Source organism: Pleurodeles waltl, chromosome 3_1 (assembly GCF_031143425.1).
Source record: "Pleurodeles waltl isolate 20211129_DDA chromosome 3_1, aPleWal1.hap1.20221129, whole genome shotgun sequence".
Lineage (NCBI taxonomy): Eukaryota > Metazoa > Chordata > Amphibia > Caudata > Salamandridae > Pleurodeles > Pleurodeles waltl.
Window position 1 is genome coordinate 1,354,528,100 of NC_090440.1, and position 12,207 is coordinate 1,354,540,306.

At 49.6% G+C, this 12,207-nt stretch overlaps 1 protein-coding gene across 1 annotated transcript in view; it reads right to left on the reverse strand.

The window, feature by feature from the left end:
• The window catches only part of NECTIN1 (nectin cell adhesion molecule 1), a 451,905-nt gene extending 442,524 nt beyond the window's left edge, over window positions 1-9,381 (reverse strand). Inside the window, 1 exon segment of the mRNA XM_069224863.1 lies at window positions 9,141-9,381. Coding sequence (XP_069080964.1) covers window positions 9,141-9,240 — 100 coding nt within the window. The 5' untranslated portion in view covers window positions 9,241-9,381.
• Between the last annotated feature and the right edge of the window lie 2,826 nt (window positions 9,382-12,207).

Consider the following 12,207-nt stretch of genomic DNA (forward strand, 5'->3'; position numbering starts at 1 on the left):
TTAGTGATGGCCCTTTATACAGCTGTTTACTCCTGCTCATTTTTTTCAGCTTAAAACAAAGCCCTGTTATTAGCATAAAGCTTCTTTTGGACATAGCTTGGCAAAATCCCTGGGATCACTGGAGGCCACAGGGGGCCGGCCCCAGTTAGAAGATCCCTGGCTTACAGGCTTCTGATCAGATGCTGGATGAGGGGTTTTCCTCATACACACAAGTAGCCCCTCTTGGACATGACTATCTACCAACATACCTCAGAGCGCACCTGCGCTTCCTGCTGGAGTCTCATCCAACACAATGTGATTGGTCTCTGTGCATGACGGACACTTCACCCTCAGGATGTTTTAGCCTACTTTATCCTCCACTACTGTACAAGCTTATCCGCGAATGTCCATGAATGACCTGCTGAGTGGATGAGTCTCAAGGTGTTTGGATTTATTTCTGGTGAAATCAATTGTTCCCAAGTCATCATATCTCCTTAGGTAGTGTCAGTGGCCAAGCCCTTGGCGGAGAAAGTGATAGATCTAGTCAAGGTTATTGTCAATTAAATATAATGTATAGGGCATCGAAACCCTTGGATATTCTGACAACATATGCAACAGGAAATAATGCATGCAACTGTAAAGAGCATAAAAAATATATGTTCAATCTTACTTAAAGTGAAATAGAGTATAGGAGCTTCTAGGGAGATTGGTCCAAGATTTCTATGCACCAGGGATAAGTTTGTTGTCACAGACTGGACATTTGAGGGCTCTCCACCCAACCCTTTCACTGAGATGTCAGGGTTCTATTAGGTTTATAAGGCTTAAGCCTGGTTCTCCAATGAACATACACCACTAGGGGTCTGACTTGTAATGCCCTGTTATAGCTCAGGAATTAATAAGATTGGCTGCTGTGAACCAGCACAGTCTCTCCAGCACAGAGCATACATGGGCCGTGATAACTGGCCCTGATACTGTTTGCACACACTATTTTCACATCCCTCATGAGGTCTAGAACTGAACTTTCTTTTGTGTGACTTTAGGTTACCTTATGTCAATTTTAGAATTTTTCTGTCAAGAACCTTTGGCATTTTTTCACTATGCCAGAGTTTATTTTTGTGAGTCATGCCCTCCACTCCCAAGATGGTGCCTATAATCAAAACAGGCACCCCACCTACAACCTGTTCTGCATCTTCTTGTTCTTTATGTATGAAACGACGCCTCTATCACTCCAGTATGGTGCCGACACATTAGGCTCTAAGAGTAAGACAAGGGTTGCCGGGCCACTTTTGAGGCAAGGCTATCATCACTTCAATATGTTGCTGACATCCTAGTGCATCTCTCGTAGCAGCTGGGCACACTGCTTTGCGGTGGGCTGCACTGCTCTTTCTCATTATGCCATAGTTTATTTTTCGTGAGTCGTGCTCTCCGCCCCCTCATTCCAAGATGGTGCCAATAATCAGAACAGGTGCTCCATCCACAACCTGTTCAGCATCTGTTTGTCTTTATGTATGAGGCAATCCCTCCATCACTCCAATATGGCGCTGACACATTCCGCTCTAAGAGGAACACGTGTTGCTGCGCCCTTCCTCAGTACAGTCACCTGACTGTTACTCCTGAGGCTATCAACAAACTCATGTAGTGCTGCTCCAGTAGCAGTGCGGCGCGCTATAGCTGCCCTTCTGCAACACAGTCACCTGTGGCAGATTAAGCATGGACACTTGAGTTCTTAAACATGCCCCCTTCCCTGGTCCTCTATCTCAGAGGTGGCAGAGGCAGGTAGGTTACTCTATGTACTTTGTGCCACGAAACAGTGAGTATTGATTTGTTCGTCCACACTGGACATGACCTTGATTCCCTTGAAATATGGAAATATGCTGCTATTGATCCACTCCTATGATTTTTTTACTAGTGACGCGAGCCAACTAAAAAATTTGCATGGCGTCTGTTTCCACGTGAGGGGGCCTGTACACAAGCCCTACTGGGATAAGTCCTACTGCATGGCACAATATTTATGTTATATGGTGTGTTCACTGGTGTGTCCCCTTATGTGTTTCAAAGGTTTTATGTGTTTGTCTGTACAGTGAGCCTTGCACCATCAAGGTGGAGTCACTGTAGCATGCTTTTGACGTACTAAGCATGCCTACACCACATGAGAGTTTCTGCAATGATCATTTAATGTTTTATATGCTCTCCCCTTCCATTGCAGGTCGGTCTCAATACCATTACCTGAAGGTATTATCCAGTACACATCTCAGTTGTTTCCCAACCACTGAGTAGCTTAGAAATCCTGGTCCTGAAGAATTGTCTTTTATCGATAATGACTACTAGCGGCATGAAACATGGTGACCCACCTGTAGACAATCTTTTGAGCTGATACAGATCACTATGTCTGTTTTCAGCCTCCATAATTAGTTTTTAATTTAGACAAGAGGACACACAGATCGAAATTGTCTGGATAACTCTTAGCTTATTTTAATCCACAGTCACTTATACCACTCTACACTTAAGAGCCTATACACCAACACTCACGCTTCACATAAGGCATACAACAAAAGTTCTCCAGCAACTACCCCGCTTGAGGGTGCCCGTTGGGCATTGCAGCACTGCCCAGACGAGGAGCATGTCATACGATAAAGCATGACAACTATCTGGGTGTGTGAGGTCTCTTGCTCCTGAGCAATCGGACACTTTATGTCTGATTCCTCAGGTTCCAATCCAACATTTTCTCTGCCTTTCACTCCTTTTCTTTTCTCTGTAAGGAACTGCATACCCACTTTTGTTCTTTTCAATTTAGTTTTGCATCCTTTGCAGGCGGCCAATATTTGTTTTGGCGATGCATACAAATAAAGTACTAAGGAAATCCTGTCTTAGTCTCACAGTAACCCTGTCTTTGTTCTGTATTGTTTTCAAAGACTGAAGCTTAGATAAATGGTGAATATCATGGTAACATTACTTCATTGTCCAGTGGACCTCTTCCTTAGTTCTTATGGTGCCATTAAAAAAAGCAAACTCAAGGTTTTGATTTCGTGCTAAAGCTTGAAGATGTTGATGATCGGTTGCAAAAACATATATGATTGACTTCATTTTTTAAACTATCCTGGGCTGAGAGAGAAACAACTGTCAACTCTACAATCCTCAAAAACCTGCCCTAACCAGGTCAAAACCATACTGTTCATCTCAATGGAAGCAGCAGCTGCTTGTTCCCTACAGAGATGTGAAATCTAAGCCTTTTACTTCCATCAAATCATCCAATGGTTTCATATATACACTGAAAGCACAGAGCAGAAAGGAACCAGATGTCAACAGCATCACTTTGGATGCTCCATCCTTATTGACCTGAATGGTTCTAAGAGAATGGGCTAAACAGTTCCAGACAAGATGGAGAAAGGACTAAAAGCACTTCAAATATGAATAGGAGGAGCATGCCATCAAAAGCATCCAAGAGGTTTGGGAGCATTCAAAATGCAGCTTATCACTCGTCCACCTTGTGACACAACGTCCAAGAAGTTTAAACAATTATTGCTTAGAAATATGAGCAATTGTTTCAGACCCCTGCTCGGACGCTACTACATATCCAAAAACAAGAAGTGTCACTTGCCTTTTCCTTCCCCTAAATAATTCCAATTGAAAATGAACTCTGAGGAGGTCCAATTCATGAAGCTGAGAACTTTAGACAATCGCCGGCTTGAAATCACTTATTTGTTGCTTTCTGCTGCCTCGCCGTTGCAAGGTATCTTTGCTTCTATCCATTTCTCTTCATCTGTCCAATCTTGGCCAGTAAAATAGAACAGACCAAATGCATCACCACAAGCTTGTGTTTAAATACGCTTTGGGGGGGTCATACGGATTGCAATGTGCAGTTCTTGAGTAGTGCACCACACAGCCAATAATCTCCAACTAACAGACCTAAAAGATACAATGTACTACGGTCATATCCAAGTTTAGCTGCGAGTGCTGAACAACATTAGGACTTGGACTCTCCAAAGTCACATCCCACTATTCTCGTCCAAAGTGTAAAATAACAAACCTGGCACACAATCACCACACAATCGTGCATCCTAACACACACCAAAGGCCACGAAGAGCTCAACAGGGAGATCTGTGACAGTAAACACAACACAACCAATATGCCACCTCCGACAAAAAAAAGGCATGCAATGTCCCATGATAACTGTACTCTAGCAGACGGAGATGAACACGACCGGGACATGAACACCCCAACCCCAGATGCAACCTCACCAATACAACAAAACACAGCATACAAGCAGACACCTCACTCTCTTCAGTGTACACAGCTGCAGGAGTCATCATGGCGGCCGGTAATTTTAGGAGGGGGGGGCAGGCGGGAAGCACTCTCACACGCATTAATTCACATACGCATGCTCCCATATCCATTCACAGCACTCATCAGCATTCCAACATACATGCACGCGCTACACACGCCTTCAGCTAGGAGGCCCCAGGAGGGTTGGGACTGCTGCCTTCCCTCACTGGCTGACCTTAGGTCAGCCAGTGAGGGAAGGGAGCAGTCCCCACTTCCTCACAGAGTGGGATGGGGTCAGTGAGACATCTGACCCCACCCTACTCTGTGAAGAGGTGTCCCTAATTGACATTCGCCCTTGGCCCTTCAGGGCTTAAACCTGAAGCGCCCAGGTTGGATTGGAGTCAATGGATGCCGCTTCACCAAGGGAAAGGGCCTCAAGGCACCTTTGCTGAGCCGGGGAGTTCACGCCCATATGAACTGTGACCTCTTCAGCCCAGAAAAGTTCAGCTCAGGCAGCCAGGAGTCTGCACAAATCAGTATGTCTGCTCCTGGCTGCCTGAGCTGAACATGAAGAGTGTCTGTCAGGCTGACCTTTGCTCAGCCTGACAGGCACTCTTCATGAGGGGCAAAAGGTGGGGGGGGCGTGGCCCGTAGGACGGCCAGCTGGGAGTCATAAAGGCAATGACTCACTACCAGACCTAAATTAACAAATCCAAAGTGGCTGGGACGTCTACAACACTACCTTAGATCTAAGAAGGGTACTGGTAAATTTGCAATATTCTAACTAGCTAAACATATTAGATAGATGTGTATAGACCAAAATCAAATGCCAGAGGCTACCCCTTTGAGACAATAAAACCCCCTACATGCACTGATAGGGTACTGTGTATAACCAATATAGCACCAACCCCCATAAAGATGTCAACGTGTCACTCTTTATTAGTACAATTGAAATCTAGCAGCATCTGCACAACATACGGAGACGCAAAATTCTCCACTGCAGCACACCCCCGAATACGCTGCAGCATACACAAAAGAACAATTGAAACCTAGCAGCGCCACATTCATAAGAAACCAACATAGCCTCAAGGCCTTGCAGATGGCAACTTCCTCTCCACTTCAGAGCTAAGCACTCTCAGACACATAAATAGGTAGTAATTGACTTAGTCAGCATCCTACACAGCCCGCCTAACAAAACACACCAGATGCACCAACACCCCACCACACACAACCAACACAGCACCTAAGCTCAAACAGATGGCAGCTTGTCGATTAATTCCCAAACTATATTAATCCCAACAAATCAACCACAGCTCATGAAATGATCTATTCTAACAATAACACAAAAATCCTACGAAGCCTGAACAACAGAGCACACTAAATTCATCAAAACCACACTCTTACACAATCAACATTGCATTGAGGTGCCTGTCTCCATCAGTATTAAAGAATAACAGAACATATCGCCATCTGCAGCACAGCTCGGGGACACAAAATGTCCCAGTGTAAGCGTGCATCAGCAAACTACGCAGCGTGCACACCACAGAACATGATAGACGTACCAACACCGCACTCACATGCAACCACCAGCGCTAAAGGCAAAACAGATGGCACCGTGTCGCTCTTCATCAGTGTTAAATAGAACTAGAGCACTGGCTGCTGAACACAGGACATGCGCACCATACTGTAAAAGGTGAATGCTGCGCACAGTGTCCACCACATCTACTAAAATGCACGACGCCACCGCGCCGGCATATGCTCTCTCTTCTTCACGTCCACGCGCCCAACCCACCGGCAATGTGTACCCTCAATAGAACGACTGCCACCCTCTTCTGGAACCTTCTACCCTGATTGGCCCGCTGCTTAGTACCAACCTCACATGCGTGCAAACAACTGCCAGAGCGTCGCAGGCTAGCACCCTGGCAGCTCTCTGCTCGCGACGCCACCCTCGCACACTCCGCGCGTGCACACACGAAGATGAAAGATGGCACTGGGCGACCAACCCCCGTTCATAGGTTCTGGCTGTTTACTGCTGCAGATATATGAGTGTGCTGCTGACCAGTGGCGTAATGCACCTCTCCCTCACAAAATGGAATTAAAGGGCCTCTGACTCTCCTATATCGCACTTATCTTTGTTGGCTTTGGGCTGAATGGGTCCCCTCTGCAGGGTTGGGGGGACCCCCTGTCCCACAGGGGGAGCAGGGTTCTGCCTCACGCCCCGGCTGCTGACAGCTGTTTATTTGTACTCATGCTCAGTGCATTTGCCTTGGTTGGGCGAGAGGTTGAGAGGACTGCATGGATTCAGTTAACTACAGGCCCCTGCAACAAATTAATTGCTCCCTCACCTCCTCACCTGAGCGTTCACTTTAACCGAGTGCGAGCTAATCACTGAGGTGCATTCAAAGCCCCCCCGTGACACTCTCGAGCACCCTAGACATGCGGGGTGATGTCCAGCATGCAAAGAGCATTGTCTAAAACCCCGGGCAGTGTGAAGATGCCAGGCGTCATATGGGGCTACCTGGCCGTTCTCTGTGCTGCAGGGGTGTCCGGTGTCTTTTTCATTGTGAAATAGTACATGGCGTGCGCAAGGGTCGAAGATGTGAGGGTGGGCACAAGTCCTCGACGCATTGTGCCGTGCAAATGGTCAGAGGTGCAGCAGCAGGAATGCCGTCAGCAGTGAGAGGTGCACACAAGCACGGCAGTCACACGAGAAGAGATGGACGAGACCACCAAGTAATCACAGATCACCCTGAAAGCAGACGTCAAATATTTGAATGGATGAATGGAGTAATACAATCTCAAAAGAGGCGAGACCCCTTCGGCCAAAGCTCGCACTCATCCTTTACTACAAGAAGCAAATATATCTCAGAAATACTTTAACTCACAAGTCAGATGGAGACATTAATGTATCTACAGAGCAAAGATGGGCACCGGACCGCCTCTAAGCGCAGTGTGGGCTCGAAACGGTTCTATGTTGCTGTTCCACTCTGTACTGCAGATGTTTGCTGTAAATGACAGAGGCGGACCAATCTCTCTGACTGACAGAAACAGCTGTGCAAGTTTTTTACTGAGTGGGTTCTCTGACCTGCCATGCGCTCTGGGAACTAATGGGGAGAGAAGGGGCTTCTCTGAGTCAAAGAGCATTAGAGCGATTATATGTGGAGGAGATGAGAGGGGTTGAAAAGAAAACAACAGAGACGCAGATTCGTGAAGAGGGAGGATAAATCAACACTCGAGATGGGAAAGAGAGATAGAGTTGCAGTTGAGTGGAAGTGGAAACTAGAACAAGAAGGAACGACAGACCAAGGAAAGAGACGTAGAGCGATTTTAGAAGGGGAGGGAAATAGAGTTAGAGGTGAGGGAGCGGGCTGAAATGGGAGGGCGAGGAAGCGATGAAAGAGGAAGTCGGGAAAACGTAAAGAAGGGGGGGCTTTACGGGGCCGGCGAATGGAGCAGGGATGAGAGGAAAAGGGACTTGGCAGTGATTATTATTGAGGGGAATGTAAACCTAAGCGGTGACGGGTAGAGGTGATAGGGAGAATAGGGCAGAAGGGAATCAATACAGAGACTACAGAAGCGACGCAGCAACATGAATGAGGTAAATAAATGTGGTGAGAGAGGTAGGACCGGATGGGGTAAAGTTAAGAAGGTGGGATGAAAAGATAAAGGGTGCAGAGGTGAATGGAACAGGGGCTCAGGTGAGGCAGAAATGGATGTGAAAGATGGAAAGACAACCCCTGCCCCCGGGGCGTAGCTATCAATAGTGCAACAGGTGCAGTGGCGCCAAGGGTGAGAGGGGCCCACTTGACCAGAATAGATAGTTGTTTTTGCTAATAAACGAAGGGATAGGCGACGATTTCTGTGATATAGTGCCCACAGGGGGGCTTGCTACATCACTTGAGTCGGGTACTGGCGTAGCGACAAAATGATGGCCAGACCCCAACAAAATGTGTTGAGGGGCCCGGAGTCTCCCGTATCCTTACTGTCCTTGTGCTACGTGGGGTCCCGGGAGTACTGTGGGCCCCTGAAGGGCTAACCCCCACCCCCAGGGGCTGTAGAGGCCTCGAGTACTGGGGGCCCCTTAAGGGTTAACCCACCCCCTCCGCAGGGGCTGCAGACGCTTGCGAGAACGGCGGACTCCTGGGGGATTACCCCACCCCCACCCACCCTCCGCAGAGGTTGCAGAGGCCTGCGAGTACTAGGGGCCCTTGGAGGACCCCCACTCACCTCCCGCAGGGGCTGCAGAGGCTTGCGTTACGCTCGCGGACTCAGGTGGATTACGTTCACCAGTCTCGACGCCCGTGGGCCTGGGACTCTCTAGAGTCACGGGCCCGCCCCCACCCCCTCCACTTGTTGTCACTCCACCGACACGTCCGGGGCTCGCGGCATCTGCAGAGCAGGTTCGTGGGCTCTGCCTGAGCTTCACCTGCGCACCTGAGCCCGAGCCCTGCCGGGTGCGGGGGAGGGGGCTTCCAGCGTACACTAGGGCGTGGTGCCTGCCCCATTCACACTGTTAAGCTGCAGGGCTGGTGTGTGAGCTTCACACCCCAATAACTGCCCGCTGCAACGGTTACCCCCGTTTATTCCTTATGAGCAACTGTTGGAAGGAGGGATTCAAAACAACGATGGCGCAATGAAGTTGACTGTCCACTTAGCACTTTAGAAAACCACGAACAAATGTATTATCAAAAAAGCTGTGGCGATGAGCACTTCTAAACACACAGGGAAGCACACGGGTCCCGTTCCCCTACCTCCGCCTCCTTCAGGTGGTACTTCATTCATTGCTCCGTCATCCCTCTAGCCCTCGGCAAACCGCCCCTAGCACAGCACAGACCAGTGAAGGAGACCCGTCTATGCAGAATCCCACAGACTGAATTCGCAGTCGCAAGGGGCTCACCTGGGAAGATTGCAGCCAGCAGCCAGAACACAATCGCCTTGGTGGGGAGGGACGCCGGACTGCTCGCCCCCGAACAGGTGGTGCTCAGCCCCGCAGCCATCTCGCCCTGGATCCGGAACAGTGCACAAATCCGGGCGGAACAATCCGAACCCGCTTAGAACCCCCGCGGACCTTCCTGGTTCGTTTTGCAGCCCCGATGGGTTCCCGGTTCGGACAGTGGACAGCCCCGAAGTGTCCCTGGCTTTGGAGGGTTCTGCAGCACCTCCCTGGTTCGGACAGTTCTGCAGGGTTGGGACAGCTCCGCAGCCTGGAGCTCCCTTCACTAGGGGGTCTCGGTGCGAGAAGAGCAAGTATCCCAGACTCAGGCTCCAGTGGCGGGATCTCTGCTGCCTCTCCCTCCGGGGTTCGCCAGGGGTCCGGGCTGTGCTCTCCTGGTCCTCCTGTTGTCAGTATTTCCCGGGCGGGTCCGGTTCCGATGCTTTTCCCCAGGCTGTCAGCGCGCCCAGAATCGTCATACGTTCGTTTCTGCTTTGAAGAGAACCATGTGGGGAGCTGCATGTGCGACCCTCTGCCACTGGCCCGGAGTGGCAGAGTGTTACCCCCTTTACCCTGGGATCTCTCACTCCTTTCGGGGTGCCTTCATCAATCTGCTCTCTGCACAATCCAGACTTTCCCTCTCCCAGGCCCTCCCAGAGGTCTCCAAAACCTCTCCGGGATCTCTTCTTGCCCACTCTTTTCAGGGTCTCCTTCTCGCGGTCGTCCTATGCAGGGGGTCTGCAGGGATCTCGTGCGCCCAGCGCAGGAGGGCACATCGGCTGCTGGGTAGAGAGTGCCAACAGAGTTGCTGCAGCCTGCTCTTCTGTGCGCTCTATCCGACCTGAGCTGCTGCGTCGAGGCTCTCTGTCCCGATCTGTGCCTCCTCCCTCTCTGCCAGAGCTCCTCCCTCCCTCAAAGAGCTGCAGGTCTCTCCCTCTCCCCAGAGCTCCCTGAATGTCTCTCCCTGGAGCTCTCCGCCCTAGCACTCTCGCTCCAAGCCCTCCCGCTGTCCCGGCGCCCCCCACCCTCTCTGATGTCAGCGCGTGGAAGCAGCAGCAGTGGAGGGAGGGCCTGGGGGGTTAACCCTCTGCACACCGAGAACAACTCGTCACCGAGGCAGTTTCCGCCAAAGCCCGCAGCTGCACCCCTCCTTCCTTAGGCCCAAGAGGCCCTGCCCACGTGCGCTCTGAGTGCGGAGAGGTGCCTCGCTCGTGAAGGCGCCTTCTCTTCAGAGACTCTGCCGAACATGGAAGGAACCCTCCAAAAACTGCCAAGAGAGAAGCGTTGCCTTGGACCGCTGCGGAGTAGGCTGTGGGCTCTGCAGGACGAAGGGGGCTTGGCGCTGCCGTTTGGCACAAAACATCACACCCTCTGATGCTGTGACAAAGGCCACTCTGGAACCGGGGCCTAGGTTCCTAGTATCACCCCTCATCCTATGAGAGGCTGGGCCCTGTCCGGGATGCTGCGGGAGATTTGGTACAGCAGACACACTACAGAGTGACCTTCCTCTCATCTGACCTTGAAACCTCGGGCATGTTTTGACTCTTTCCAGAACAGAGATGTTGATGTTTCGGCCAGATGGAAGGGAGGACGGCGTTCTTGCACGCCAGCGTGTTTTATTCCCTGGTGATGGAGGCAGAGGGTGCATTGGTAGTTTGATTGATAACCACTGGTTTGAGGCTGCAGAGTGAGTGACACTTAGAGGAATTGAATGATTCTAGCCTGCAGTGAGATTTAGGCTTCGGGCAACACCAGTGGCTCTGAAAGTTCTGAGGTAGTCAGGCCAGCAAGGGCGGTAGTGCTTGGGTAGTCATTCACATGCCAGGATGACTCGTGGTTAACTCTTACCTGCCCGAAGTTTCCGTTCAGCAACAGTGGTCCACCCAATATACTCTCCATTTCTTGAGGGCCTTGAGCACTTTGATGCTTCAGTTGGGTGGCATCCAACAAAGTGAGTCAACGAGATCAGCTGTAAAAAGGTGCATATTGAGAATGGTCTAAATAATGCCAAGAAAAAACACCAGGCTTGGAATTTTGAAGAGATTTCAGGAAGGAGCAAAACATGGTGGACTGACTAAGTGTGTAGAGTTTGGCTTTGAAATCTTGTAACTATTTTGAGATGCAACAATTGCATTGAGATCTGCAGTTTTAATACATTCTGTGTGAGGATCGATTTTAAGATAAGTCCGAGTTACAACTACATTTCCAGTAAATTTGAAACCCAAGAGTAAAAACATCCTCATTGGAATGTTGGTTATGTAGGAAGTCTGTAGACACCCATGTTCTATTCGAGGGTGAGCCAACGGGTGAGCTGGTATCATCAACAGAGGGATGTGGAGGCACACTATGATATTCTATGTGATAAGAGAACTTCAGTGTGTGGAATTGGAAGTATGTGTGAACATAAGTTAATGCTAAACATAAGTCGTTATAATTACATTCCAGAATTATCTTGGATCCTATATTGGAATATAGAGATGCCTTCCCTGCTGACTGATCGCATTTATTGTAAAATCGGATAGCTTGATAGGGCATCTGCTCTATTGTCGTAAAATATAGAGAATTTAGAGAGCCTGTTGATTTTGAGGTTCCCAGGTGAGGAAGTTTGGTCACGCCCGCGTGCAGGCACAATGTTTACTTTCCATGCTACCCAGCACTGAAAGCTTGAATTAAATTACCCATACTGGCATTTTCTTGTACACGTCTTTTTTTTGGATTATATCACACAGTTTGCAGTTTGTCTTAATTACTGGAGCCCCTTTCCATATCAGTAGGTACACAGAGGATACCTAATTTTAGAGTAGGAAAAATGTAACGCCAGGCATTTTCAGTTTTCCCCTCCTGGCTTTTGCTGCCTTGACCTTGTTCCTGCATCTGGCCCGGGCCGTCTGTGCACGCATTCGGTTTCCCTGCTGCCGCCCACTTATTTCTGCAGCCAGCTTGGGCCATTCCTGAAGCCGTCCTGGCACTTCGAGCAGTGATCCGTACCATTGCCTTCTCAGCAATGCAGCGAGCGTGGACCATCCCTGCA